The sequence below is a fragment of the Falco naumanni genome, chromosome 1 (genome assembly GCF_017639655.2).
Source record: "Falco naumanni isolate bFalNau1 chromosome 1, bFalNau1.pat, whole genome shotgun sequence".
NCBI lineage: Eukaryota > Metazoa > Chordata > Aves > Falconiformes > Falconidae > Falco > Falco naumanni.
The window spans coordinates 126,004,289-126,031,569 of record NC_054054.1 but is presented as its reverse complement, the minus strand read 5'-3'; the positions used below and the strand labels follow the sequence as shown (position 1 = coordinate 126,031,569).

General features: G+C 54.8%; 5 protein-coding genes across 7 annotated transcripts in view; 2 read left to right on the top strand and 3 right to left on the bottom strand.

Annotated features, from left to right (window-relative positions):
* Nucleotides 1-17,786, bottom strand: part of NPLOC4 (NPL4 homolog, ubiquitin recognition factor) — a 29,183-nt gene extending 11,397 nt beyond the window's left edge. The window contains exons 1-12 of the mRNA XM_040582129.1: nt 17,634-17,786; nt 16,337-16,417; nt 13,607-13,719; nt 12,520-12,699; nt 9,993-10,041; nt 9,087-9,181; nt 7,741-7,864; nt 6,934-7,113; nt 5,300-5,386; nt 3,589-3,660; nt 2,756-2,882; nt 616-776 (exon numbers count right to left, since the gene is read on the bottom strand). Of these exons, the coding sequence (XP_040438063.1) occupies nt 616-776; nt 2,756-2,882; nt 3,589-3,660; nt 5,300-5,386; nt 6,934-7,113; nt 7,741-7,864; nt 9,087-9,181; nt 9,993-10,041; nt 12,520-12,699; nt 13,607-13,719; nt 16,337-16,417; nt 17,634-17,648 (1,284 nt within the window). The 5' untranslated portion in view covers nt 17,649-17,786. The remainder of the gene's footprint in view (nt 1-615; nt 777-2,755; nt 2,883-3,588; nt 3,661-5,299; nt 5,387-6,933; nt 7,114-7,740; nt 7,865-9,086; nt 9,182-9,992; nt 10,042-12,519; nt 12,700-13,606; nt 13,720-16,336; nt 16,418-17,633) is intronic.
* A 206-nt stretch (nt 17,787-17,992) lies between these two features.
* TSPAN10 (tetraspanin 10) lies at nt 17,993-19,824 on the top strand. The gene is made up of 3 exons (XM_040582122.1): nt 17,993-18,305; nt 18,735-19,327; nt 19,420-19,824. Exons 1-3 carry the CDS (start codon nt 18,240-18,242, stop codon nt 19,724-19,726), a joined length of 966 nt encoding a protein of 321 aa, XP_040438056.1. The 5' UTR covers nt 17,993-18,239; the 3' UTR covers nt 19,727-19,824.
* An 85-nt stretch (nt 19,825-19,909) lies between these two features.
* On the bottom strand, nt 19,910-21,477 carry PDE6G (phosphodiesterase 6G). The gene is made up of 4 exons (XM_040582126.1): nt 21,419-21,477; nt 20,370-20,596; nt 20,219-20,259; nt 19,910-20,104 (listed from the first exon to the last, which is right to left on the bottom strand). The coding sequence occupies exons 2-4, from the start codon at nt 20,513-20,515 to the stop codon at nt 20,028-20,030; spliced, it is 264 nt and encodes an 87-aa protein (XP_040438060.1). The 5' UTR covers nt 20,516-20,596; nt 21,419-21,477; the 3' UTR covers nt 19,910-20,027.
* A 1-nt stretch (nt 21,478) lies between these two features.
* On the bottom strand, nt 21,479-24,232 carry OXLD1 (oxidoreductase like domain containing 1). Of its 3 annotated transcripts, none has more exons than XM_040582125.1 (3): nt 24,164-24,232; nt 23,147-23,564; nt 21,479-21,602 (listed from the first exon to the last, which is right to left on the bottom strand). In XM_040582125.1, exons 1-2 carry the CDS (start codon nt 24,206-24,208, stop codon nt 23,175-23,177), a joined length of 435 nt encoding a protein of 144 aa, XP_040438059.1. In that variant the 5' UTR covers nt 24,209-24,232; the 3' UTR covers nt 21,479-21,602; nt 23,147-23,174. The 3 variants fall into 3 exon arrangements, with proteins under 3 accessions (XP_040438059.1, XP_040438058.1, XP_040438057.1); XM_040582124.1 differs by lacking the exon at nt 21,479-21,602 and adding an exon at nt 22,176-22,936; XM_040582123.1 differs by lacking the exon at nt 21,479-21,602 and having other exon boundaries at nt 22,176-23,564.
* Nucleotides 24,233-24,266: 34 nt separating this feature from the next.
* Nucleotides 24,267-26,648, top strand: CCDC137 (coiled-coil domain containing 137). Its single transcript, XM_040592292.1, has 7 exons — nt 24,267-24,290; nt 24,352-24,563; nt 24,850-24,980; nt 25,177-25,387; nt 25,710-25,792; nt 25,917-25,996; nt 26,210-26,648. The coding sequence occupies exons 1-7, from the start codon at nt 24,267-24,269 to the stop codon at nt 26,423-26,425; spliced, it is 957 nt and encodes a 318-aa protein (XP_040448226.1). The 3' UTR covers nt 26,426-26,648.
* Nucleotides 26,649-27,281: the final 633 nt, after the last annotated feature.

Sequence of the window (27,281 nt, the reverse complement as noted above, 5' to 3'; positions counted from 1 at the left end):
CTGCAGAGGAAAGCTGGGGGCACACTCCGGTCCCACCCTTGCTCTGAAAACCCTCGCACCTTCCTTTTGTTGTAGAAAAGCATGAACAAGGCTCCGTCTTCTCTTGCTGCATGAACTATGCTATCTTCTGCTGCATCTGCTGCCCAGTTGGTGCCTGTAAGCCTGTCATACACGAGCAAATCCTTGGCGCCGTGTAAGGAACCCACTGTTTTCACCACACCATTTGTGCTAGCACACATCACATGGCTGTGCAGCGGAGGAAGCTGAACTCGGCTGGGGATTAAAATCAACAGAGAAGCATAGCAAATACTGCCAACAAATACGGAAGAGGAGGTGAATTTAGAGCACTTGCTATGGGCTTTCAGTGGATCACTGCAGACCTCATTTAGAAGCTGGATAGCCAATGGCTACTGCTGCACTGGAAACCACGGCAGCACGTTTATGAGGCGGAAACGGAGCTTATGCAATTACTTTGCAGACATGTGGTGAACGGTTACTACTGAAAATAGTTCAGAGCTCAAAGACATCCTTTCCTGAGCTGGCCGTACCGATTTCCAGACACACGGCAGAGCTGGTTTTGCAGCTCCCCCCTGACGCCAGGCACACAGCCCTTACCTTATAGAACACATCAGGCACATACTGCTCACTGCTGGACTCCTTGGCATAGCCCAGCTCCGGTGCGTCTCGGCAGGGCAGCAAACACTCATCTCGAACCAGCGCCATGCACTGATTCGAGACCTGGTACCCCTCAAAGTGGACCTGGTTGTCGGGACCACCTGGAAGAGAAGAGGCTGGTTAAAAAATCCCACACACGAGTGATTCGCCCAGTGTAACTCAGAGGGGCACAACCCATAAAAGCAACATTAAACACAGCAGTCTTGCTAACAGTGAAGAATGGCGAGATGAAACTGCTGGTGCTGCTGCATGGGAAGTACTTCTAGGCAAGAATCCACCTCTAAGCTCTACATTTATTTAGTTAGTAACACACATTTTCATGGCTAGCCTAACAGGACAGAGCCCTGGGGTGACAGCGAGAGTGCTTTGCCAGGAGCTTAAAGGGGGCGAAGCTGCCCTTTCAGAAGGCTCCTGATAGCATCACCCTCCCACTACCCTGCGGGTATCTTCTCTCTTTCAAAACAAAAACCAGACGTGCAGCTCCTGTGACCCTGTTTCATTTCCCAGGAACCATCACCTAGTAATGTCAGGCATAAGAAGAAAAAGTGTAATGGATGGCTTGGTGGAAATCTGACATGGAAAGTGGAAATTAAGATCCTGGCTCACTGATAGATCACATGCTTGGCGCTTTAATTTGGATAATGTAAGCAACATCAGGTCATATGTCATTAGAATACAACTGGAAAGAGAAGATACAGACAGATGGTAGGAAAACGTTACTACTTCCAAACTAGGAATTCAGGAGGGGATAGGAATTAATCCATGTAGAGGATTTAAAGGCAAAGTTGATGCAAACTATCCAAAGACATTTATACAACACAAAAGGAAGGAATCAAGTGTTTAAATAGAAACCTGATGGGCTGATTTAACAGAAAAGAATGAAATTATCTGGAGCAGAAAAGAGGAAATATTAGTTTTCTACCCTTTGATCTCTACCCTCAATCACTCACTGCTCCAGAACAAACACTCCTAGAAATTAAACATAGACCAAGACACCAGGAAGGCCTGAACAAAGGCAGCCATCATTTTCTCAGTAAAACACTTTGTTAAAAAAAAACAACCACCAGAAACAAATAATAATTAAAAAAAAAAAAAAAAAAAAAGAGTGAGCAAGATACATATTTATCTTTAATGAAAAGGTGGATGCGTTTAGCAGTCTGGAATGTGCAGGCAGCTGTCTGATTGCATGGGCCTGTTAACCAAAAGAGAGCGCTTTCATTGAAAAAGGCTCCGGCAACACTTACAAAACCTGGGCTCAGAGGCAGCAGTGTAATATCACACTTTCAGTTTTTGCATTGGATGCTATTTGGAAGTCATGTGCTTTTTTCATTGTGTTAAATAGACCCAGAACCCAGCATATCTGCTCCAGGGAAATTTTAAATGAATACATGTGTCATCCCATGGAGAACAGCAGACTGAACTTCTAACGCTACAACTCTCCCCGCACATGCCAACGTCTCCCCTCACAGCCCGGGCAGCACAGTGTTCCGCAGTGCCTCTGGAGACTTGCTGTGAAAATGGCTAAAATCAGAGGTGACAAAGCAAAGCATTTTGCAGGCTTCTCTGTTTTATTCAGGCAAACAAAAAATGTTTCCATGCATGGAAGAGCACAGCATCCTACGTAAGGGTTTCCCTGACAGCAACACAAGGGAGATAAAGGTCCCTCCTTTACACTGAACCAGCCAGAGGAACTTTCAGGATCCGCATTTGCTGTGGCTCTGCACTGCCGCTGTCAGGCAACAGAACTCGGAGCTTAAAGATTCAGAACAGAAAAGCAAGCAGCAGTTATTCCCCTGGCTGCAGGCAAAAAATGCTTTCTGGATCAGAGAGGTGGATGCTCCAGGTCTGAGCCTCAATTATGTTTCCTGCAGGGGACAGGATAAATAATTGTAGAGAAGATAGCATAAAGAATGAAAAAGTATTTTACTTGATGGAGCAAGAAAAAAAGCCTTGTTAAACAGGACAGATGGGGACCAGAACGTCTGACTTCTTCTGGCAGGGCCACATATTCTTCTTCTATTAACAAGAGATAATTCACGTGTAACCCTGAGAGCCGGGGCAAGCAGAGGCCAGTTTATACCTGTAGCCACAACTGTGACAAACTTGGATCCAAAATGACCATCTGGAGAAAGGCGACAGATGTTGGGCTGTTGGTTCTGAAAGTTTCCAGCTGTGATGCACTCTTCTGCACTTAGATAATAAGTGTCCTGAGGGAAGAGCAGAAATGTCAATAAAAAGGACAATGAGATGTGGCCTAGACCTATTTCCCTGCTCTGCAGCCAAAGAAAACTACCAATACCCTAGTAAAACGTGCTTTCGTAGCAAGGTGCTGCAGAGACTGGGAAAAAAAAAAGTCAGCTCCCCAGCCCTGAGCCTGGCCCTCACCAGGATAGTCCCACTTCTAGTTCCACCCACCTTTACACACCTTTGTGTGTGTGTGTGTTAACAGGGTTTCATTTTCCAAATAGGGATATCACTGATTTTAGAATTACAGGAAGCTGAGCAGGTCAAAGTTTGAGCCACGTATGTCTCAGAAAGCCCAGCCCACAGGAAAACCCTCTGAGTCAACTTTTGCTCACTGACTTTGCACCTCACACCACCCCATTCCCTCCACTCTACTAAATTTTCTTAAACCATGAGCACCATTTTCTTAAAGCAGAACGGGTGAAGGACTGCAGGCAGCTTTGCATACTACCTAAACAGCTTCAAACCCTTAACACTGCTCTTCAAGCTCCAGCTCCTTTTCCTTCAGAAGCTTTTGAAAAACCCCATTTCACAAGAATTCCAGTTCCAGTGTCACCTCCAGCCCTGTGCTGCCCTGGCTCGGTACTCTGCCTGACACAGCCGGTGTTTATGCGATTACACAAACCCTCAGCACCAGCAGCTGTAGTTAGCTGCACGCTTGAATCTCACCTTGTTCCTGCTGTATCGAACAGTCCCTTTCCGTGTGTCTTCAGAGACCAGATCAGTAAATATCCAGCCAACCTATGAAGAAGTGTTATGAAGAAAGCTGCTTTAAGTAAAAAAAAAAAAAACAAACAACCACAAAAAAAAAAAAAAAAAAAAAAACAAACCAGAAGAGAGCTTATACATTTTCTCCTAGCAGGACAAGATGTTCTTGGCTCCTTGCACGGCCTTGCTGTATGCTGCCTGAAGGAAATGGCTCTCCCAGCTGTGCCGGGCTCATTTGAATCCGATTTCCAGGAGCAGCATGCCAGCTGGCCGGCCGGGGGCACCTGCAGCTTTATGTTTCACTATGGAATATTTTTTCATGGAAAGATCTGGAGGCTGCAAGAGGCCTCTCAGCCGCTACCTCCTCCCACCAACAGCAAAAAGCATTTCCTATTGAGCATTCAGAGCAAAGCAGCATCGGGAACGCCAGCAGATGACAAAGCAGCTCACATGATCTCATTTTGAAGCCCGCAGTCACTAGTTAAGATAAAGCTCATATGTTCCCACTGGAGTATGATTCATTCCAAATCGGTCTGCTCCGATCCAAAAACCTACATTCCTGCTTTCTGCATTGTTTGCACATAGGAGCATAGCTGTGTACACACACACACCGCTGTGTGAACCCTTCTACACACATGTGCTGAAACCAGCTCTGATCAGCCCCTCGTGACCGGCTCCTGCAGCGTTAACCCTTCAGAGGAAGAACCGCTGATTCAGATTCCTAGCAGAGCCCAGACAGACAAAAATCTGCAACCAGCAGTAAGTTACATGTTAAGTCATATTGATTAAAAATATCTGATGCGAGAAGCAGAGGAAAAGCATGGAAATAAATAACACACACAGAAGCTTTGCCTCAGACACTGGCAAAAGGCTAAAGATCTTATCTTCAGAGAACAAAAGGCCTCACCACAGATGTTTATAGTCTACTGTACAGAGTTTTCTGATTTGTGTTTTCTTTAGCAAGTCAAATCTTGTTTGTGTACATCTCATTCCTGGCATCCACACAATACCAAAAGATTTCCCAAACCAGAAAATATCAGTACAGGTTTGAGAGATGTCAGCAGACCCGTGGATCCCAATACCCGTATGTCCCGAACGGATGACCGGTAGGCTGTGGGCATGACGGGGACAGAGGACTGAGGCTCAGCTGCTGGGGGACCTGCACCTCTAAACCAACGCACTGATTAACTCGCTGCAGCCTGCCTCAGTGACATCAATAGACAAGACCCCACACAGGAGAATAAAAAACGAGCAGGAGCCTCTGTTCCTGAAAGTGGAGCACAGATTCTGTCAAAAGGAAGAACAAACTCGGAAGGCAACTCCAGCTACATCTGTGCCAAATTAGCACTCACCGGGGAGATGCTACCAGGAACGGCTCCTGTCGGAGGAGAAATAAAGGGAAAATCATGTTTCTGCTGCTTTGCTACTCCCTTTGATGTCACTCATGACAGAGGACTGCTGACTTCAGCTGCACAGCCCTGCTAGATGCTTGTGCTCAGGAAAACGCTCTCATTTTGTTTTTCATACCTGAAAGCATAAGAGCTACCAACAACTTCAGCTAGATCTCAGGTATGCCCAAACGGTCTTGAATAACCCCATGGAGCTGAAGAGAACAGCCAATGATTTTCTTCATCGCCATACAAAGACGCGTGAGACCTGACAACGTCCTAACCTTTCTCAGCCCCAGCTTTGCAGCGATCTCATCCACAACCTCAGCTTTTGGGTCTTCCAGGATCTCCAGGCTGTTCTGTGTACCGATCTGCAGCAAAGAAAAACTTACTAGTAAGACAGAACAGGAAAAAACAGAGCACACTTAGCCACTGTCAGGAGTGAGGCAGAAGATGGAAGCAGAGGTCTAGGTTTCCACTTCAGCATTACCCCTGGCCAGTTTCACCCCAGAGACCTCCTCCACCCACAGACCCAACCTGTCAGAGCTCTTCAGCTAAGCTTGCGAACTACGGCAGGGTTTATGAATGAAAGACTCAGCATTTACAAACAGGCCATTGCTGTTTCCGAGCACTTTGGAAAAGGGCAGAGATTATATAATTTTTTCAAAGCTCTGTGTTCAACCTGCCAGTTTTGTACCGCCCTTTCACTTGTTTGAATCTCCGAGCAGCTGAGAGGCAGAAATCCAGTGAATCCAAGAGCCCACGCCCAGGCCTTCCACCGCGCTCTGGAAAACACGACTCCATCTGGGTGGCGTTTCAGAGGCAAGCTTTCTTGTGTGGGGAAATGCCGTGTCAAGCACAGCAGAGACTGCTTGCCAGGAGAGCAAAAGCCTCCTCTGCTTTTACTGTGCACAACTAGAAGCGTATCAACTTCCAAAGCAGGGGCTTAACAGCGATACCAAAACAATAGAGGGCATGGCTCTGACTTATGAAAGGCTCACAGTTCTGCTCTCTCACACACATACACACTCCCAAAGATTCATTTTTTCTTTTTCCACTAACAAATCTGTTGCATTTAACTCTAGAAACCCAGCAGAAATCGTACAGAGGAAGAAAACACGCGACCTGCCGTGGTGTGTTTATCTACATAGTGTCTGCACTTAGAAAAGTGACTGATCAGTGGCAAAGCAGCCAGCAAGCAAACCGAGCTTCAAGCTGAGCCTTGTGGGCAGAGTGGCTTTTCGCATTTGCCATCTCCATTTTCAGCTCTCCGACACCGAACGCGGCTCTTGGGTTGCCCAGGAGGCCGGGCTCGGTGGGACGCACCTGGCGGCCGCCTCCCGGGAGGGCTCGGCCGCGCCGAGCGCCGCGCGGTGCCGTGCACCATCTAGCGGGGGCTCCAGCCGCGCCGAGCACCACATTCACCCTCGGCCTCTTGGTCAACGCAGCAGACTTCGTATTTGTCTCATTAAGCGGCTTAAATTTTCCCAGACAGTGGATAAGAAACAGAAGCCAGGACTGCAACTTTTTTTCCTAGTACAGAATTTGTTTTCAAGCTGTTCTGTACCACAGCCTTGGAAATCCAGTAATCAAGGAAACATGAAAAGTGAAATCCACTGTTACGAAGTTGCCCTCGCTTTAAATCACCTGATATAATGTAACGTACAAGTAATGTAATGTTACACTGATGTAAAAGAAAGTGTAAAAATAACAAAAAGCATATCTGGGGTCTTAAAATTCTTTCAGTAGCAATAACTGACAGGGACATTACAGACATAAATCACATCATCTTTTTCACAGGATCATTTTCCTGACAGAGCTGCAGTCAGAACTACTGCATGAGGTTTCCCAAACAAAAATTCATTTCCATGTTCCCCGGTTACGAGTCGACACTGGCACCACGGCACCCAGCTTTTACCTGTGGCGGTTCATAGATGGCAGCAACCTCTGCCCGGATCCCCAGAGGGATGTCTTTGTGCTCTGTGTACCGGCCATATAGGTACCCAAGATGCTGGTTTCCCGTCTTCCGCCAGAAGTCTAGGAAGCGATCTGCAATTGTGTGGTTCTCAAACATGATGTTGTCAACATGCCTGTATTTCTGTTTGACAAAGTTCAAGCGTCAGGCCATCCTCGACTAGGTCCGTTCACTTTGCCTATCGCCAATACCTTCCCAGCTGCCTAGGACACTCACCGCCACTTTACAGCTGAACCCTGCCAAAGCAGGGGCAGGGAAGGCTAGCTGGCTCCCTCCCTCTCCCCCTGCTGCAGCTTCTCCCTTCAGTAGCTGCTGCCCAGCAAGGAGAACCCACCATGGGCTGGAGCGTGCGGAAGCACTGAGCACCCCCAGCACCCCATTAGCTTGGCTTCTTTACTAGGGCACTTAACCCAAAAACCTTTGCAACTAAAAAAGACACTGAAATTTAAGAGGAAATTAGAAGAAACAGTGGGTGGCCTTTTGGATCCAGTGAGGAAAAAGAGCAGAGATTCAGCATTAGTGGTGCCAGCTCAGATGTCCTCCACATTACAAGGAAACTGCTGAACCAGATACATTTTGGAAGTCCTTTTCTGCAAGAACTGAAGACCTTAACAGCCATTTCCCTGACAGCTGCCAATACGCAAAGGCTTCCTGCTCCAAGTTGGCTGTTCTTGAAGTCATCTCTCCAAAAATAAAAGTCAAGTCCCTTCTCAGCTTTAAGCACAAGGGCTCCTGCGAGCTCCATCTCACCTGTCTATTGAGAGTGATGGCACTTGGCTGACACTTTGTGCAAATGCCTTCCGGCCAAGGAGGGTGCCCTTCACAGCCCGATTTGATCTTACAGCTGATGTTTTCCAGGGCAACAAATTTCCCTCTGCAAGAAGGAAAAGAGAAGGCTGTTGTCACCACAGTAAATGCTTTTGGGTCACAAAAAAACTAACCCAGTGCCTAGAAATATCATAGAGGAAGCAGGGCAGAGGGGACATGGTGGCACGGGTACTTTGCCTCTTCAGAGGATCTCCAAGTGCCCTGCAAACGCTGGGGGATGCTCCACTCCTGTGGTCTCCAAGTAACCTCCACTGCCCACTTAGCGAGGGAGGTGAAGAGGCCAACATGTGGTCCCTGACTTAGCTCCAAAGCAGATATTCGAGCAAGAGCAAAGACAGAACTCAGGAGACCCTGCTTAAATAATTTATGCAGCACGTGGGAAGCAAGAGATAATACTACTAGGGCAAACTGGAGCTCCCTTCATGTGCACAAAGCTTCCTGCAAAGGGAAGTTCCCTTCAAATGGAAGTATTATGGACTTGAGCTGCATCTCACAAAAGCATTTAAAAAATCCCAACGGCATTTAGGAATAGGAGGGAGAAGGTCACACCTCTGCATAATGTATCTAAAGGAGCTGCATTTCAGAACACAGTGGGTTCCCTGACATCACTGAAAGGGACTTTAGATCCTTCACTGAACACGTGCACCACAGCAAGGCACAGAGAAATAAATACTCCTTTCAGTGCTTCCTATCTGCTTGGCATTTATCTGGCCGGCGCCACCACAGCACCCTCCGCCCCATCACAGGGCAGGATGCCTTATTTTCCAGTTTGCAGGCTGTGAACTACAGCACCATGACAAGAAGGGATTGCACTAAGAACACACGGAGTGTGGGACAGAGCAGGATCAGGCCCTGAGGAGTGTTAGCCTCATCTTTCTGTTCTATTAATGTTTGTAGGTAAGAAAAGCCGTTGGTCAAGAAAAGCTCCCCAGCTCCACCACAGTGTCAGTGCCTCTCCACAAGGTTTGAGACGCAGGCCTGGAGCTTGGTACAATTAGGAAACCTCTTTCCTTCCACCTGGCCTTCTCCCTGCACCAGTAGTGTTTCCTGGAAGCAATTACACTGCCACAGGAAAAACAAAAAACAAACAAACAAACAAACGTCATATTTAAAATTTTTTCCTGCCTTTTTTTTAACTTGTTGCTTTCTCCTCTGTTTGCCATTCAACAGCTGCATCCAACACTATTCTGGTGACATCTGGTGACCTTTATTCATATTTTAAAAAAGAAGCTATAACTACATTCCTTTAAACACAGAGATTTTCTTACTTGTCTGCCCCTCCGGTCAGCTTCCTGATGTAGGCATGGAACGACATATGCTTCACAGGAGGTTCCAGATGGTTTAAATAATCCTCATCAAAAGGCTGCCAAAAACACCACACAAAGAAAAGCCAGGTCAGACACCTGTCTGATAATACACCGATCACTAAACAAATGGACGTTCTAGAGTCAACCCCACTGGCTCTCAATGTGGAAACAATCAAGAAAACTTAGGCATTTCCAAGGCAGCTACTACTGTGATAGAAACAGTGGGGCTTTACAACAGCAAGTTTTATTATCTCCTCCTACTTTTATAACAGAATGGCTCCACAAATCAGAACAACCCTCAAAGGCAAAATGCTTTTTCTTTTCAATATCTAACAACAAACAAAAAGCCCAGTTGCTCAAACAAGGCCAAAGAACTTCCAGAGCACCCAGCAGGGAAACGGGGAAACAGCCATCCTGGCTCACTGCGACTTTTGAGGTATCACTGCTTCACGCCATAAATTACACAGCTTAGCACATTTGTAGGTGTTACTAAAGCTGCCCTCAACCCGAATAACGTGGTTAAACTGGGAAGTCCTGGGATCCACGAGAGAGGGGATGAAACAAGAAAATCCAGGCAAGAGTGAGGAGAGAGAAAAACTGGAGCTTTTCTAAAGCACTTTCTGTTAAACTCATTACTGCAGAAAAGCAGAGCGTTAAACAGAATAAACTCAGGGTCACAAAGGCCTGCGGCTTTAGTAATCCTGGATGTGAGCCGGCACCTTTGAGAGTGCATGGCAGGATTCTGACCCAGAGCTGCCACTTCTACACGAGCAGCGCTCTGAGGAAAAGCGTTCATACTGGAAGAAACTGAATCCAAGAGGACACGCTTTTGTACGACCTTCTAGAGCACCTTCTTGGGGCTCTTACCTCCAGCGGTACACAATGCACACATTTACCCAAGGGGCCATGGCGACACCTATGCAAAGAGAAAGAGAAGTAGCATTAAATCTTATTCAATAATGGAAAAATCAGTCTGTAAAAGTCGCTCTAGACCAACAGTTTTGGGGTGGAAGATCTATACAATCATACAGCTCCACCCACTAGGGAATGTTACAGAGGGGTTGCCACAAAACAATTTCACATAAAGAGACAGCAACATCTTCAGGTTAAATCTCAGAGTCCCAGGTCAAGATCAAACCCTCCTAAACGTCTGCCTCACTGGCAAGCAGCTCTGCTCTCTGAACAGCCACGTGAACCAATGTCAGGTCACAGCTTCTCAAGTTTTACAACCATGCGTTGAGGCTGCATTTCAATTCAAAGAATTTTAAACCTACGTCACAGGGCTGGCTCGTGTGGTTTTAACAAAAAGACAACCAAAACATTCATCCTTTATCAGGCAGTAGGGGATGGTCTGAACAAACAGGGAAACATGTGTTTATCGGACAGATAAAGACCTGCTGGGTAAAGTTACAAAACAGAGGGGAAAACATCTCCTTTTGAGGCGATTGCTTTAAAAAACAGTCAAAGCAACAAAAAAATCTCCCCTCCACCACCTCTGCCCCAGCACTAGGTCAGTGGTAGCTTTCAAAGGCAGGGCTCTAGAGAGGAGTATGGGTGTTGGCTCTTGTAAAGACAAAATGGATGGGATCCAGTTGCAACATTGCTTTTAACAAAGTATTGTGGCAGATAATGTATATATAGGACCACTAAAGGCTGCTAATGCACTCAGCCACACACCAGCATCCCTTCATGTTCAGATGGATATGCACTCACAAATACAGGAACAAGCCCAGACACACTCTTTTTATCATAAATATCCACCACTGTGCTTTGGCTCCCTGCTAAGAACAATACCTTCACTTATTCTTCTGAAAAATGTGGTCAAGTTAAAGACAGTGTTTTTGCCATGGAGCGGTGGGTTCTGCCATCATTGTTTCAATAATGTGATATTTCCCTCATTTATCACCAGCCTGAAAAAAGTTAGATAGGATTTTCCACATAAAGGCTACATGTCTCCAAACCTCCTTGCTGCTGCAGCACTAAAGATAAACCATATAGAAGACAACACAATCGGGAGGGGCGAGCTATTCTGTTCTAGAAATAATTCCCGGTTGCCTTTAAAATTTTTGCTGAAGTCCTCTCATGAGTGACTTTGCAGAGGGGTCCAGCCCTAAGCCCACAGCCAGCGCAGACATCAGGCCAGGACCCAATTGGGATGTTATTAATGATGAGCAATAAAAAACAACCATCCACACAGAGGATGTTTTAGCAGCATCAGAGTAGATTTACGACGGTATTAACTCACCATTGTATTATTACTTTTACAAAAAAATACAAGCTGCTTTGTTTACCTAAGCCTCTCGCAGCTAAAAGCTTTGGCAAAGCTAAACTTCATTGCATTTCTGTGAGCAAAACGGACTCCCTGCTTTCACAGAAAGGTTAGAAAGGCACGTGATGGAAAGGAAGCCAGAAACTAAGCAGGCAGAGACCCAAGTCCCACTTCCACGTCTCTGCCATCAGATACTTCCACTCATTCCTTTCACTTCTGTTTTTCCCTTATGAGGAGTGGCTGGGTGTGAAGACACAGAATTGCTCCTGCTTGGGACATCCTAGGTGAGGCGCCACATAGAATCACTTAGGTTGGAAAAGACCTCTGAGGTCATCAGGTCCAACCTTTAACCCATCCAGTGCTGAACACGGCGATGCATGGTGGTGTTGACTCTGCCCACGCAGGGGGAGATTGCACAGCAGCCAGAAAAGGCGGTGGAGCTCAGGTCTCCCTTCTGACAGAGGACCTGGCTGCCCATGATTTAGACCCGCTGCTGGCGGAGTGATGCTGAGGCAGCAGCTCTGGCTGAAAGCACATTCCCCCGTCCATGCCTCTCCCGCAAGATGGAGACCCGGCCCTGCCGCCCTGCGCACCCGTCACCTTGGGACCTGAACGATGGGGAGCTACATATTGAGACCATATGGAACAGAAGCTACTGCAGACAGCAGGGCCCCTGCTTATTAAGCAATATACCACACACAGAGCGTAACCTAGTATTTCTACACAGCACTGGCTGCCAGGACATCCCGGGGAAGAATTCAAAGTATTCATTTTAATCTAGAGAACTCCAAACGTTTTAGGAGCACAAAATACACAACCACAAGTCCCACAGCAGGGGCCACCTTGACCAGAACAATAGATTCTCTGAATGAGTCCTTCCTGGCAAAGACCCTGGGATTTTGGTATCTGCTTCCTTCCTCGGCTCACCAGAGCTTGATTTAACCTTCCAGGACAATGGCAAGGGCTGTTTTCCCTTGTGAACATTTCAAAGGCAGTGAGGGATAGAGCAGTAGCTCAGAGGGCAGTTCCCATAGCACACTTCCTGGCTGCTGGTGTCAGACAAGATGTTACAAGCTCTGGTGAGGCACAGATGCATCGGTAGAAACAATGTCCGCCCGTACTTACAGTTGCTGGTCTCGATTTCGGTAAATTTTCCCATCCTGTTTGATCAGATACTGGTCGATCTCATCTTCCACCACCTGGGGGGCCCCCACAGGTCGCAAGCCTTGGGAGACAGAGGTGTCCATGGTCTCTGAGGAGGAGCCAGCCGGGCTTGAAGGGTAGAGAAACAGCATATCGCCATGCCTATAGGTGTGGAAAAACACCACACAGGTATCAGTAATTGCTTCTGGGTAGCAAACTTCCTGAACCACAAAGAGGCGTGTAATTTATCATGATGTATAAACAGACTAGCAAATGTGGCAGTCTAAGCCGTTCCCTTCACCACCTCTTTCTGCTGCTTTGGTCTTCTGCGCAAAAATTGCAAAACAGGAGACAAGAATGAGGGGAAAAGATGAAGAAAAAAGGCAAAAGGAGCCTATGGAGAGAAGCAGCAGCACTGGCAGGAAAAAGGACTAGCGCCAATCCTGTGCACATCGTCACAGCCTTCCCAAGGCAGCTGCCAGCGCTGACACATTGAAGTGACAAGTTGCACACAGTGGTAACAGCTCTTGTATTTTTAACTACTTTAACATTACCCTTGACATGAACAGAACGAAGACATTCCCAACCAAACACGAAGCGACTGCACCATTTGGCACCTCTGGTCTCCCTAGGCGCCTGGCTACAGAAGGCAGGAACCCTGGCTTCTGCACAGGGGACTATCAGACTCTGGCATTGATGATGAAAAAAGGAAAAAAAGGATAGCATGAGCAAAAGCAGGGATGAGGGAGCTTGCTGCAGGCTGTAAAATACCAAGCAGGAGGCCCGTTGCTGCCTCACCACAACATGGAAACACAACACAAGTGACCCAAGAAACTGCTGCGACATCCTCGCACACAGTCAATTTGATCAGCCCCATTTCGGCACACCAATCAGGCTCGCTCCTTCAAGTGCAGTTGGTGAGGGACAGCTTAAAGCTTCGGGTCGCTGTAACATGATGTTGCCTGCTGCTGCCCAGTTCAGGGGGAAGAGCTCAGGCAAGCTCGGAGAAGAGGCACCCTGTTCTACAAAGCCCCCACCTCCACCCACAGCCTGCTCTGCCAGGACTCACTTGATTTTCAGTAAGTTGAGGGATTTGTTTTGTGACGCTGTGATCTCTCCTGTCCTGTTTCTATTGGTGTAGACAGAAAACCCGTTATTCCTGAAACCAAATTCTTTTGCAACCTGAAAGAGAGAGAAGAACGATAAGGTTTAAGATACCTCATACCCCTGGTCAGATGCTGAAAAGCTGCTCAGGGCAAGCACTAAGTCCATGGAACTTCTACTGCAAAACTTTAGCTGAATTCATCCGCATTCATTTCTGAAAAGTGCAGGATAACTAAGAAAAACAGAAACGCTTAGTAACACAAGCAACCTATTAAAAGCAGCAACTTAAGCAGAACGTCCCTCTCACTCACACAACACAAATGCAGTATTTTAGCTAAGTCCAGGCAAGCACTGCCATCAGAGGGGGGAAACTGTCTTCTCCATTATCCCAGTTCTCCTGCTCCAGCCTCACCAGCACACACCAGCCAAATCATTCCCATCATCCTAGGACCAGAGTTCCTCGGTCCAGATCTTCACATCTGAGGATCTTTTGCCCTCAGCTCTGCTCTCACCTACCAGTTGCTACATGAATTTCACTCAAGCCCTTCCCGTTCCTTTTCTGTTTTTCTCCACTTGCCTCTTTTCTCCTGATGGAATTTACCCTCACGATAACCACTTCTCAGTCCCCAGGCAGGTGTTTTTCCCTGCTTATCCTCTCAGCAGTTCATTTAAAGTTGCTTTACTCAATCAGCCAAATGCCTCTTCACAGCAATAGCAGTTTTCACATTTGGCCACTTTAAAACGACCAGTTTAAAAGTGGTGTTAAAAGTTTCTCCAGATGACAGATTTCTTCCTAAATTCTTAAATTAATAGCCCGTATTTTCATTAAGTACATCTCCCTCCCTGTGGCTTTGGCAGGGCTCAGAGACAGTGACTGCACACAGGACAAATCTAACAAGCCACAAAGAGAACTGTCACGTAAGCAAAGCAATGGAAAGCAGCTTTTCTGCCGTCAGTTTCGCTGTGATTTGTAGCAGCAAGAGATCTGCTGTTTGAACAGAAGCACGACTGCCAAACGGTTCGCCTCCTGTGTTATGCCTGCCAGGGTTAAACCCCAGCTCACCACGCCACAGACCTCACCGATTTTTTGCAGGGAGAAAAATTCCACAATACATTAACAAAAGGCTTGAGTTAGCTCCTAACTCAGTCCTAACCTGAACGCAGTTGAGAGGTTACTCTTTTGGTAGTCTTGCCTAGGATGTGCTGCTACAAAAGACCAAGATTATTGAGGCCCTTACTGCTCTGAAACATGACTTCTTGCACACTTCTTTTGCGGCTCCTCTGGAGTCATCGGGGAGGAGATCTAAGTTAATTGCTAGCATAGAAGAAGCAATCTGATGCCTCTTTAATTACAGCTATCTAGTTAAATACGAGATCCACCATATGGATTAACATGTCAGTGTTAAAATGCACAGATATTAATATGCACAGATCCTGGCTGGTAAAATTTGCAACTTTTCTCTTTCAAGTAAACCCTGTATCAGGAAAGAAACCCAAACGCTTCTTGTGTTCAGCTCCGCAAGAGGATATAGCTTTCCCCAGCTCAACAGGCAATTTTAGTGAGTGCTGGTGCTTTTGTTCCGATGGTAAGTGGTTGCAAGCACAATTGTTCCACACTGCCTCGGGTAATATGAACCCTTGAAACTGAGCAGCTTGCTTTGCATAGGTTCCAGAGATTTTGAAAACAACGCTTTTTTTCTTTGGGTGAAACTGTTCAGTCTGCAGCGGGTGTCTCTGACCCAGCCCTGAAATCCATCAGGATTTTTGCTTGGTCAGGTGAGGATTGCTGTCACGGTCTGGGCCCAAACTTCAAACAAAGCAAATGACTCACAAACAGCAGAAGGTTTCAGTCTGCTCCCCTTCCCCCTCGCAGGGGGAAAGGAAATCTAGCTGACTAAAAGAATGGCCCTTCAAGCACAAGAACACAAAGTACTTCTCTTATGAAGCAAAGAAATCCTAATCTGAGGGTTCCAGGTTACAGTGAAGTTCCAGGAGGGAAGGAAATGGAGACCTGCTCACTCTTAAATAGCAAACTTTAAGCACTGAGTCGTTGCGTCAAGCCAAAGATCAAGCTACAGCCAACTCCAAATCTGACAACTCCAACACTCAGCGTGCTCTCCTCATCTCAGGGTGGAAATCTTTCCCAGAGGCTCTCACATCGCCTTAAGATCTCACCTTCATTCCTTCCTTGCTCTCTCCAAGACCATATTGAAAAAAACAGCAGCACAGAAAGCACATTCAAATGACATTCAAAGCGCAAATCAAGCAGCTGAGTTTCAACTGGATCATGCCTGAAGAGGCCAGTCCTTGCAGCAGGCTTTGACTATCAAACAGCTTTCCTGTGTCCTTGTCAGCCTCTGCTTCCCCAGCTGCCACTTCTTTGGGAGGACACTAAAAACGCATCCTCCCCCAGGAAAGCTCCCACCCCAGGGAACTCCAACTGAAAAGCTGAGTAAGTTTTCTTCTTTGATTTTGTTATTTTCCCTCTGGAATAGCAATGAGAAAACTGGTTTTGGCTACACCACCAACAACGCCGTTTTCCACAAGGCACGCTGGTCCTTGCTGCCGTCAGCACACTTGCCCAGCAAGGTTAAGCGTGTAACTCCCGTGAGAGAGCTGTTGCGCAGGCTGAGCCGCAGGAGCCCTGCCTAGTCCCGCAGGCAAGCGGGGAAGGAGCAGCAGAGCCTCGGGGTACCTTCTTGAGGAACGTCGCCACCGTTTCTCGCTTCGTGGCTGTGATGCGCTTCACCCCTTCTGGCGACTGCACTCGGATTATCTGTAGGGTTAAGAGGACAGCCCGAGTTAGTGACATGGGAACAGAGCCCACCCTCTGCTCACAGCCTGCTGAAGCCTCACGTGCACAGCACAGACCATCCCCACGGCTCCTCCCTCCTGCTTCTAATGCTGCTCTTCAGAAGGGCGTGCAAATGTACAAGGAAGTAATTTGCTCTTGGTAAGGCAGCCCTGGCCCGATGTTTGCATGCCGCAGGATGAATTATCCTAATGCACAAGGCACGGCAAGAAGTTGGCACCAAGAAAAGTACTAACGCTGCTTTTTTTGTTAAAGCTCTGACCTCAGATGTGGAATTAAAACTTTCAGGAGGGTGAATCAGAGCTTCTATGGGGGCGATTTATTTAGTGCCGACACACAAACACCGGCCCAACTGGTGTAATGGGCACCAGGGCTGTTGTTAGGCTTCAGCCCACACTACTGATGAGCAACTTGCATCACTAATGAAAAGTTGAGAAGAGCCACGAGGCCCAGGCTATTCCTGTGAAACACTGCGACCTGAAGAGATAGGGAAAACTGGCAACAGTTTTGCTGCAGCCTGATGCAAGAGATAGGAAAAACCGGCAGCTCTCTGGGAAAAAGGCCGGGGACAATTCCTCCCGTACTGGCAGGGAACAGGCAAACAGGGCCACTGGTGTCCTGGTGCTGCCGGGGAGCAGAGCAGAGACTCGAGCTCCCCCGAGGAGCACCATGGAGCCACGCTCGGGCGACCGCGTGTGTGCTAACGGGGGGGCACGGGGGATGCCGGTGCCCCGGCGTTCCCTTGCAGGACCCCTTTGCGCTTCCCCGACCCCCAGCACGGGAGCAAGCCCGGCTGGCGGGGAGCGGGAGCCCCTCACGGTGCCGACGAGCCCCTCCTCCGACAATGTCGCCCCCCCGGCCAAGATGGGGTACCCCCCCCGGGGCCGAGCGGGACCCCGGCTCCAAACCCCACACGCTCCCGGGCGGCATCTCCCCACGGGGAACCCGTCCGCGGCGCCGCTCCGGGGGGGCGGGAGAGCTGCCCGGCTGCGTCCCCGCCAGCCCCGGCTGGGCTCGGCCCCGGGGTCCGCGCTGCCGGCGGGATGCCCCGTCCGCGGAGGCCGGGGCGCCCCGGTGCGGTCCCGCCGAGCGGGCTGAGCGCGGCCCGGCCCCGCCGCCCCACCGGAATCTGCTGCCTCATCGCCCCTCCCCCCGGCCGCCGCCGCCCGGCCCCACTCACGATCGTCTCCGCCATGGTACTGCCCGCCGGGGACCGGGGCTCGCCGCGCCGCCCAGCCACCGCTCCGGCCCGCTGCGGCCCGACCCGCTCCGTTCCGCCCTGCCCGGCCCGGCCCGCTCCGGCCCGCCGCCTCCCGGGCCCGGCCCGCCGCCTGCGCCGCCGCCGCCCGGGCCCCGCGCCCCGGCACCCGCGTTCCGCCCTGCGAGGGTTCCTAGGCCGGGCGGTGCCACAGCCACAGCCGTCCCCCTGCCCTGCCCCGGTGCCACCGCCACAGCCGTCCCCCTGCTGCCCCGGTGCCACCGCCACAGCCGTCCCCCCGCTGCCACAGCCTGTTCCCCCCTGTGCCGCCGCCCTTTCGTTCCTCCCCCCGCCGCGCCCCGCGTCCCGCAGCGGCCGTGGGGTCCCTCGGTGCCCTTTCTCCCCACGCACGGAGCCTCGGGGCGGGGGTCCCGGGGCCGGGTGGCGGGATGCGGGCTCCGCCGGGGACTGCTGCCCTGCTGGCCCGGGGGCCGGGACCGGGACCGGGGCGGGGGCGCAGCCGCGGCACTATTTAAGCGCTGGCCGCGGCCCCTCACATGACGGCGGTGTGACCGGCCCGGCCCCGCCATGGCGTGGAGCGCGGCGTGGCTGCTCCGGCCCCGCGGCGGGGAGAGCGCCCACCTGCTGCCCCAGGTAACGGCGGGACCCCCCCAGGACCCTCAGCCCGCGCCCCTGCCACGTGCACCCGGGGCCCTCGACCCCGGGGTGCAGGGTCCCGGGGTGCTGGGTCCATGCTGCAGCACCCGCATCTCTGGGGGTCTCCATACAGATGAATCCGGGGGTCCCCCCGTTAGGGGCAGGGTCTCCGGGGTGAATCCGGGGTCCCCTCGTTAGGGGCAGGGTCTCCGGGGGAGTACCCACCCGCTCCCTGCCTGCTCAGACCCCGGGATCTCGGTGGCAGTGGGGGGCACCTGGCACAGGGGGCTCTTCCAAAGGGGGGACCTGGGGGCTCCAGGAGCTTGTGACAGCCTCTGGCTGTGGGATGGGGCTACGTGGGTGAGGGGGCACTGGGGGGCTGCTGGGGCTGCCCCGCTGGCTGCAAGCGGCTGGTTGTCGGTGCAGGGGTCCAGGCTGGTGCGGCTGCCCTCCGCCTCCTCCGATGAGGATGACCACCCGCCGGCCGGGGACGCGGACCTGGCCGCAGGCGAGCAGGACCCTGCGCTGCGGTGCTCCGGCCCCCCCAAGCTGGGTCCCTTCAGCCAGTGCGTGCGGTACCTGGCCTTCCTCTGGAACCTGCTCTTCCTCCTGCTGGGCCTGCTGGCCCTGGCCGTGGGAGTGTGGGGGCTGCTGGCCAAGGGCTCGCTGGAGGGGGGGCGCCTGGCCCCCCTGGGCTCCGACCCCATGCTGCTCTTTGTGCTGGTGGGGCTGGGGGCCAGCACCGTCTCGCTGGCCGGCTGCCTGGGCGCCCTCCGCTCCAGCCCCTGCCTGCTGCGCTTCTTCGTGGGCGCCGTGCTCACCTTCGCCGCGCTGGAGGTGCTGGGGGGGCTGCTGCTGGTAGCGGCACGGCACCGGCTGCGCGACGCCATGCGGGACACGCTGCTGCTCTGCCTCCTGCGCTACCAGGAGGAGCCTGACCTGCGGTTCCTGGTGGATGAGGTGCAACGGAGCCTGCGGTGCTGCGGCCTCAGCTCCTACCGCGACTGGGAGACCAACCCGTGAGTTGGGGTATGGGGGGGGGGGGGGTGTTGCTGGGGGGTACACTGGGAAGGTGCGTGGACCCAGCAGCTCTCCTTGTCCGTCCCCGCAGGTACTTCAACTGCAGTGCCCCGGGAGTGCAGGCGTGCAGCGTCCCTGCCTCCTGCTGCTTGGACCCCTGGCAGAATGGTACCCTCGCCAACACCCAGTGCGCCTTTGGGGTCCTGCGCCTGGGCGACATGGCGGCCAGCACCATCGTGCACCTGGGGGGCTGCGTGGCACAGCTCAGCGCCTGGCTTCACGCCCAGGCGGGCGGCATCGTGGCTGGCGCAGCTGTGCTGGTGCTGGTCGAGGCCACTGGCGTGCTCATGGCGCTGAGGGTGCTTGGAGACATCATGCCCATTGGGGCACACGGTTGAGGTGTGTTGTGCTGGTTGCCACGCGGGGTGGGGGACACCATGGGGTCAGAGACATGCAGGGGGCTGGCCCAGCCCAAAATAAATCATCGGAAAGCTGAGCCCCCCATGTCCCATCCATCCCGTGCCTCGGGGAGATGCCTTCCATCCACACCTCTGCCAGCCCCACACCACGACACCAGGCTCTCGCGCTTGTTCTGGGTTTTAATGAGCATTTCTCCAGGCTAAGCCCCACTGCGTGGATGGGGCGGCTTCTACCTACGCCACGATGCGGGGCGGGCGGGTGGCGGTGGCCACGGCCTACCTAGATGATGCCATACTGAGCCAGCTCGTGCAGCTCCAGGTGGCTGAAGGCTTCCCAGGGACAGATGACGGTGATGTCTGGGGAGAGGAGAGAAGCTGTGTCAGCAGGACTCCCCAGCCTGGCCGCAGGCGGCTGTGCCTGCAGCAAGCCCCACTCCCCCCTGCTGCAAAGGGGGGACAGGACCACCATACCTGTTCCCAGCCCCTCCATGCCCGGGATGTCATCACCAAACCTGCAAGGAGAGAGTGAGCCTTAGCCCCCTGACCAGCCCCTACCCCCCCCAGGCTGACACATACAGCTGTATCCCCACCACCGCGGGTCCCAGGGCTTAGCCCCACTCACCCCTGCACCCCCTTTTTGGGGGGCTTGCTTTTGAACTGCCTTGTCTGCCTCTGCTTGAATTTGGTCGGTCCCTTCCGGGGGGTGGCGGGTCCCCCGGTCACTCTGGTGGCTGATTTAACCTCTGGCTTGGAGACCTCCAGGCTCATGGCTGTGCCGGGGCTGGCCGCCTGCCCCGCGGCGGGGGTGTCCCAGCAGGTCTGGTGCTGGCGCAGGACGGCTTCTCACACCTGATGGAGGGCAGATGTGGGGGACCCTCTTCTCCTACCACCTCCCGGCACCCTGTGCCCCCATTCCCACCCTGTCCTGCCCTTGGCTGATCAGCTTTCCAGGCTGCCCTGGAGGAGAGACCCCTCCCTCCAACCTTGACTTAGCCCAGCTCAGAGCCCGCTAATCCCCTTACCCCAAAAGCAGGGAAGCGCATCCCTGGGGTCAGCAGAGCTGCTGCCTCCCCTTGTGGCTGTTCCTCCAGCCCTTGCCCCCTGCCCCAGCCCGGATATGACACCCGGGGGGCCTGCTGCCGGGAGCCCCCACCACGGCTCACCCCAGGCTCTGTGCTGAGCTGCGTGCCGTGGTGGGTTGCCATCAGCACAGGCATGGGAGCACGGCGTCCCCTGGGGCTTGTTTGCAGCGGGATGGGTTTTGGGGATGCTGGGCTGCGGATCCCTTGGGACCCATGCTAGGATGCAGGTGGCTGTGGCAGCAGGGGGAGCGCAGGGTGACAGCCAAGGTGGACATCACACGGGATCCATCCTGCTGTGGTTGTGCCGCCTCTGAACACACAGCCATGCCATGGGCCAGGTGCGGGAGTTTTGCAGCACAGGATGTGACTCCGGCATCGGTGCAAGGGTGCTCAGCCCCACTGCAGAGCCCAGCAGCTCAGCCCGACCCCAGGGGAGAAGGGATCCAGCCCAGGGAGATGCCAGAGGTGCTGCTCCCGGCTGCAGGAGTAGGAAGCAACAGCAGGCTCCTGCCTGGAGCAAAGCAGTGCCCTGCCCGGTGACACTGGCACCGGGTCCGGTTCTGTGCACGGAGCAGAGCCCCCAACTTACGCAACCGCCGCAGTCCCCGAGGCCAGCGCTGCTCCGCAGGAGATCTTCCGTCCAGCACACGTCCTATAGGCGCTCTGGGTGGCTTTTAGGGGAGGGCAGATTTATCCTGCTTTGGGGTAATAGGATTATTTATGTCCCTTCTTTTCAAAGGGGTAATCCGGTGTCCTCCCCCTCCTACTCTGCCCTGGTGGGGAGGGGGTGTCTGGATTAGTGACGCTGGGACTGATGGTGGCAGGATGGGCAGCAAATCACCCGTGGGGAGACCCTGCCTCCCCAAATCACCAAGGTGTCTCTCCTAGGGGGGACCCCTGCTCCCTGAGAGATCACCCCAGTGCCCCTTGATCCCAGGGGCAGAGATAGGACCCCCAGCCTCCCCAGGACCAGCTTGCTGTGAGGATGCATGAACCAGGCACCCTTCATGGGTTGACCCCAACAGGGCAAGGCAGCACTGTGGGCAGGCTGTGCTTGGAAATGATGGGAAAACACCAGGACACACTGGACTTCCAGCCTGTGCTTGGTGCTGAGCACCGTCCAGCCCCAACAGCTGCTGGGTACTGCTGCCAGGGGTCACCTGAGCATGGGGGGCTGCCCTGGGCTGCCCCCTGAACATCGTCCCTGCTGGTGCCACCATGGGGAGAAGCCTGAGCCAAAACCTGGCAGAATTGGGGCTGAGCAGCCCAGCAGCCCTACTCTCCGTGGGATGATATCACACCAAAGCTTCCCTTAATCCCAGCACTAAAGCAATTACAAAAAGGAATAATCTCAGTACGCTTTAATTGAACTTCAGCCCCTGCCACTAATTGCAATTAGTTGGATGCCAACAAGTAGGATTAGAGGGATGAGGGAGCGTTTTCTACGAAGCTGGCAGAACCAGCTACTTCTCCAGCAAAATGCAGGGCCCTTGTCTTAATTGCCGCTTCCAGTTTGGGCTTCGTTAGCGAGTGTTGCTGGAGGGTTTGTGGCTCCCTGGGGAGCCCGTGCCAGGAGGGTCTGGGGGGGTCCCCATGGCCGGGAGCCCGTGAGTTCCCCAGCACAGCCGAGCAGGATGGAGGCAAAGGCAATGGAGGAAGAAACGCCACCGTGAAGAACAGCTTGGTGGGTTGTGACCTTGGTGCCGGAGCTGGGGACGGTGCCACTGCCAGGCCCCACGTGCTCGCAGCCGCACGCTACCTGCACCTCCTGCCCGGGGCAGGGGCCAGCAGCCCCAGTGCCCACCCTGCAAGCCCTTCACGCAGAGAAGCCCCTAAGAGGCTTAAGGTGCCGGTAGGAGGGTGTCCGGTGCAGCACCCAGCCCTCCCCAATCACCAGGTCATGGCCAAGCTTCAGAAGGTGCTTAAAATCCAAGCTGGGGAGGGCAAGGACAATGCAAGAGCAGCGGCACGGGGAGGGCTGGGTGTGGGGGGGATGTGCCAGCCTGCCCTTGGCAGGGATTTTCCGTTCTGGGGGAGCACAGCACATGCTGGGAAATCTGGGGCTCAAGAGAGACGCCAACTGCTGCCTGTCCCCGGGGCAGGTTCCCTGTAGATGTGGCGAGATGTGACCTCAGCGCCACCTGTACCAAAGCACATCTGGGACCCCCTGCTCGATGCTGGACAGGCCCCCGGGAGGGCTCAGAGCAGCACCAGCCCATCGCCCCCAGAGCTCAATACACACAAATTAAATACTTTAAATAATCTGAGTCCGGATCCCACCACCCAGCTTGGAGCAGAGGCTCCTGTGGGGTGTCACCTGCTGGTTTTTGGGGACCAGGGGAGGATCAGTCCTTCATGCGCAGCTTGATCTCCATCTTGAGGATCATTTTAATGTTCTCATCCTCCACGTGCTCCTCCACGGCCGCCAAAGCCTGTGCCCCGCCGTCCTGGTACCGCTCCAGCAGCTCCTCCACGTACCCAACCCAGACGCAGTTGGGGCAGCCGGTGCCACAGCAGTGTGTGGGTGGTGGTGGGATCGGGGGGGCAGCAGGAGGGACCGTCCCCTCGCTCTGGGGGGTACCCGTCTCACCGTCGCTCCCCAGGGTATCTGAGGTGCCGTTGGTCTTTGCTGGGGTGTCCGAAAGTTTCCGAAGGCTGGAGATGGTGGTGGGGTCGGGGCGTGGGGTCCCTTCCCTGAGCAGCCCCCTGGGGTTGCCGGCACCATCCAGGGGCTCCTGAGAACCCCAACCCTGCGCTGACGTCAGCCTGGCAGAAACGCAGGGGGCTGTACCCCCCCCCAGCCTGGCCACAGGACCCCCACCCACCCCACAGCACCCTGCTCCCAGTGTGCCCCCTCATCCCACCACCATCACCCCCCCAGCAGCTCACACAGCCCCAGCAGCACCCCCTGGCCCCCCATCCCAGCATCCCCATCCTCCCCCAGCTCCTCCCCATCCCAGCACTCCCCTTCTCCCCCTCTCAGCCCCTGACCCCCAGCACCCCCTTGTCCCCCCCCCCGCTCTCCCCCATCCCCAGCACTTCCTTTTCCCCCACTCAGGCCCCCATCCCCAGCACCCCCTTGTGTCCCCCACCCTCAGCACCCCTTCATCTCAACCCCAGCACCCCTCACCCCCCTACTCACTCCCCCCCATCCCCAGCACCCCCCTGTCCCCCTCGTTCAGCCCCTCATCCCTAGCACCCCTCTACTCCCCCATTCCAGCACCCCCTTCCCCCCGCCTCAGCCCCCCATCCCCACCACTCCTTTACCGCCCCCATCGCCAGCACCCCCTTCCCCCCCTTCAGCCCCCCAGCACCCCGTACGCCCCCCCGTTACCGCCCGGCGCGCTCCCGCCAGGCCGCGGGCCCCCCGCAGCAACATCCGGCCGCCCCGCCCTGGTCCCGCCCCGGCCCCGCCCGAGCGGCAGCTCTCCTGGCCAATGGCAGCCCGGCGTGGCCGGCCGGTGAGGGCTCGGCCGCTGGGGAGCCAATAATGAGCAGGGGGCGGGGCCGGGGCGATGCGAGTCGGAGGGAAGCCGGAAGTGGCGGCGGGGCGGCCGCGTGGGGGCCGGCGGAGCCATGGGCCGGGGGCCGGGGCCGCGGCGGGGACCGGGACCGGGACGACGGGGACCGGGACTTGGATCGGGATCAGGACCGGGACCGAGGCAGAGACAGAGGCAGGGATCGAGATCGGATCAGGGACCGGCAGCGGGGCCGAGCGCCCCGCAGCGCGGTAGGTCAGTGTCCGGGGGATCCGGTCGGGTCGGGCCTGACTGGCTCCCAGTTCGGGGCCTGGACCCACGCGGGGTCCTGGTGCCCGGCTGGGCTCTGGCGTGGGCCTGGCTTCCAGGGGCTGGGTCCCGATGTCCCCCTGTGCGCAGGTCCCGATGGCCCGCCGGGTCTGCTGGTGCCTCGCCAGGTCCGGCTGCCCCGGTACCCTGCCGTGCCTGTGTCCCCGTGGCCCTTCGTGCCCCGGTCTTGGTGGTTCAGGGCAGGCCGCACACCGTGCTCCTTCTCTCCCAGGAAGGAGAGGAAGATGGACAACTTGAAGCCCAAGCACCCCGACGAGCAGGAGATCCCCTTCCGCCTGCGGGAGCTCATCAGGAGCCGGGAGGCCATGAAGCATCCCAGCCGTGGGAAGAGGCCAGCGGCAGGTGGGATGAAGAGCTGGCCCCAGCGGGGGTGCCCGGGGCCCGCCCGAGGAGCCCGTGGCACTGCGGTGCAGCTGGAGGCAGCCGGATCCTGCAGTGGGGCATCCTCTTCTCCCCGGTGATGTCCCATTCCTGCCCTGCCAGGGGGAGGGAACCCCCGGATGGTCACTGCTGCAGCAATGTCACCTGTCTTTCCTAGAGAAGAAGAAGCAGCCCAAGTCAGAAGGCCCCAAGGCCCCGGGAGACATCCCCGTACCCAAGTTCAGGAGAGGAAAGGGGGAGTCAGAGCACTCCTATATCTGCCGCATGGAGCAGGAGGTGCAGCGTGTCCTCTTCCTCACCAAGAACCAGCTGCAGCGGGAGCCTGAGAAGGAGGGAATGGCACCGCAGAAGTCCAAGAGAAAGAAAGAGTGAGAGCAAGGCCACCGCAGCTGCTGGGGCTGGACTGGGTCAGCCCAGGCCTGTGGCCCAGCCTGATTCTGGGTGCGGGGTGGGTGCTTTGCTGGTGTTGCAGTGCAGGTCCAGCATCCAGCAGCGACTAGGGCTGTGGGGCTACCCTCCAGGGGGCTGAGTCGCTGGTACCAGAGCCACAGGCCTGCTTCACCCTCCTGCTGGGCTGGAGCTGATGGGAGAGATGTGGGACCCCAGGTTTTGGGGGGATACCATGGGGCAGGAACTCGCTTACTTGCTCTCTGTCCAGTCATGAGTGCTGGCCATAATGCAGCTCTTCAGATTTCAGAATAAGAAGCTGGAAAAAGCTCGGAAGAAGAAGGAGGAGAAGAAAGAGGCCATGCTGGAGAAGAGACTGTTCCAAGGTGGGTCTTGCACAGCGGGGTGGCTAGGGTGACCCCCTGCCCCAGCAGCATGTGGAGAGCTGGGGGGTGAGCTGGAGTGGCGTGTCCCAGTGAGCTCCTGCTGATGCCTGCGCCTGTTTCTCAGACAAGGTGGCATTTGGTGAAGTGGTTACGCAGCCGCCCACGATCACCTCGCGGCCCAGGGGCCAGGGCCCCACAGAGAAGGTGAGCTGTGGTGGGTGATGCCTCCTGCCCCTCGGCAACACCCTCGGGTACCTAGAGGTCTGGGCTGGACCTGGGTCACCTCACCTCCCTTGGGCTGGAAATCAGGCCTGGAAGCGCAGTGGTGGCCTCGGCCTCCTGGTGACAGCTCCTTGGAGCCTGATCCTGGCTTTTTCACTCTTCATGCTCCCTGGCATGTCCCGTTTCTGCCCACAGGCTGGACAGAAGCAGCTCCTCCTGACGTCTCGCCTGGGCCAGAGCCAGGCGTCCCCAGTGTCGCCAGCAGTGCCAATGTCAATGGCTCGCCGTCGCATCGTGGAGGAGGAGAGAGCACGTGTCATCCAGGCCTACAGGGACATCCAGAGGCGCAAACAAAAGCAGCGGGAAGCGGCGCAGGGCAGCGCCTGGGCCAAATGCAGAGTCCCCAGCTGAGTCCAGCCTGGAGGAGCTGGGTTTCTGGTCCCAACAAGGGCGTACAGGCAGCACGGGACCCCAGGACTTGAGCGGGACAGTTGTCCTGATGCTGCTCTTCTGTTGCTGAGCCCTGGGGCTCCCCACGGCCCCGCACCTCGGCTCGGGGCACCCCCAGGGCTCAGCTCCGGAGCTGGGACCGCTGTGGTGCCACGGAACTATTTGTAGTAAAAGTGCCGCTGAGCGTTGGTGTGAGCGCGTCTGTGCCTCCCCAGCCTGCCTGGCTTCCTTCCCGCGGAAGGGACACCGGCTGTGCCGGCGTGTGCCGGGTGGTGTGCCGGCAGATGGCAGTCCTGGCCCGCAGCGGGCATGTCACCATCACTCGCTGTGGGGGCCCTGGCAGGGCTTTGGTTAGGGGCAGGACCCTTATTGCTCAGCCTTGAGGAAGACCCCAGTGCCTGACCGTGAACCCCCTGGCTCCCACCCTGACTCCCGGTTGGAGGAGAGTGAGGCAAGCTCCGGGGACATGGAGTGTCCCCCAGGACTCACTTGCACGGTGTCACTTTCCTCCATTGTCACCACTTGGGACACTGTGTGAGACCTTGGTCTGCAGCCACACTCGTCCCTGCCCTCAGCATCACCACCCATCCTGGCGCTGCCCAAGTCCCTGCCTGTCCCTGGCAGACTCTCTGGGTCACTGTGACCGCAGTGTCCTCCCTGCTGCCAGGGATGCTGCCATGGCCCCATCGCTGCACCGCACCAGCTCTGTGCCATACGGCACAGTGCGAGGCCCCATGCCGTCCAGACATACCCCACCAAGGCTTACAGCCCCCCAGCTCCCGGCCCTCGGGGACAGGTCTGGGGGGCTGCTGCCAGC

Excerpts from the sequence above, each read along its gene's own strand:
- CCDC137 (XM_040592292.1), top strand. The coding sequence starts at position 24,267 with ATGGCAGCCCGGCGTGGCCGGCCG. Across the intron at positions 24,981-25,176 it reads TGGGAAGAGGCCAGCGGCAG|AGAAGAAGAAGCAGCCCAAG; the intron begins GTGGGATGAAGA and ends TGTCTTTCCTAG. Across the intron at positions 25,388-25,709 it reads AAGTCCAAGAGAAAGAAAGA|ATTTCAGAATAAGAAGCTGG; the intron begins GTGAGAGCAAGG and ends GCAGCTCTTCAG.
- PDE6G (XM_040582126.1), bottom strand. The coding sequence starts at position 20,515 with ATGAGCCTGGAGGTCTCCAAGCCAGAGGTTAAATCAGCCACCAGAGTG. Across the intron at positions 20,260-20,369 it reads CCCAAAAAGGGGGTGCAGGG|GTTTGGTGATGACATCCCGG; the intron begins GTGAGTGGGGCT and ends CTCTCCTTGCAG. Across the intron at positions 20,105-20,218 it reads CATGGAGGGGCTGGGAACAG|ACATCACCGTCATCTGTCCC; the intron begins GTATGGTGGTCC and ends TCCTCTCCCCAG.
- OXLD1 (XM_040582125.1), bottom strand. The coding sequence starts at position 24,208 with ATGTTGCTGCGGGGGGCCCGCGGCCTGGCGGGAGCGCGCCGGGCG. Across the intron at positions 23,565-24,163 it reads TGGCGGGAGCGCGCCGGGCG|GAGCCCCTGGATGGTGCCGG; the intron begins GTAACGGGGGGG and ends TGGGGTTCTCAG.
- TSPAN10 (XM_040582122.1), top strand. The coding sequence starts at position 18,240 with ATGGCGTGGAGCGCGGCGTGGCTGCTCCGGCCCCGCGGCGGGGAGAGC. Across the intron at positions 18,306-18,734 it reads GCGCCCACCTGCTGCCCCAG|GGGTCCAGGCTGGTGCGGCT; the intron begins GTAACGGCGGGA and ends TTGTCGGTGCAG. Across the intron at positions 19,328-19,419 it reads CGCGACTGGGAGACCAACCC|GTACTTCAACTGCAGTGCCC; the intron begins GTGAGTTGGGGT and ends CCGTCCCCGCAG.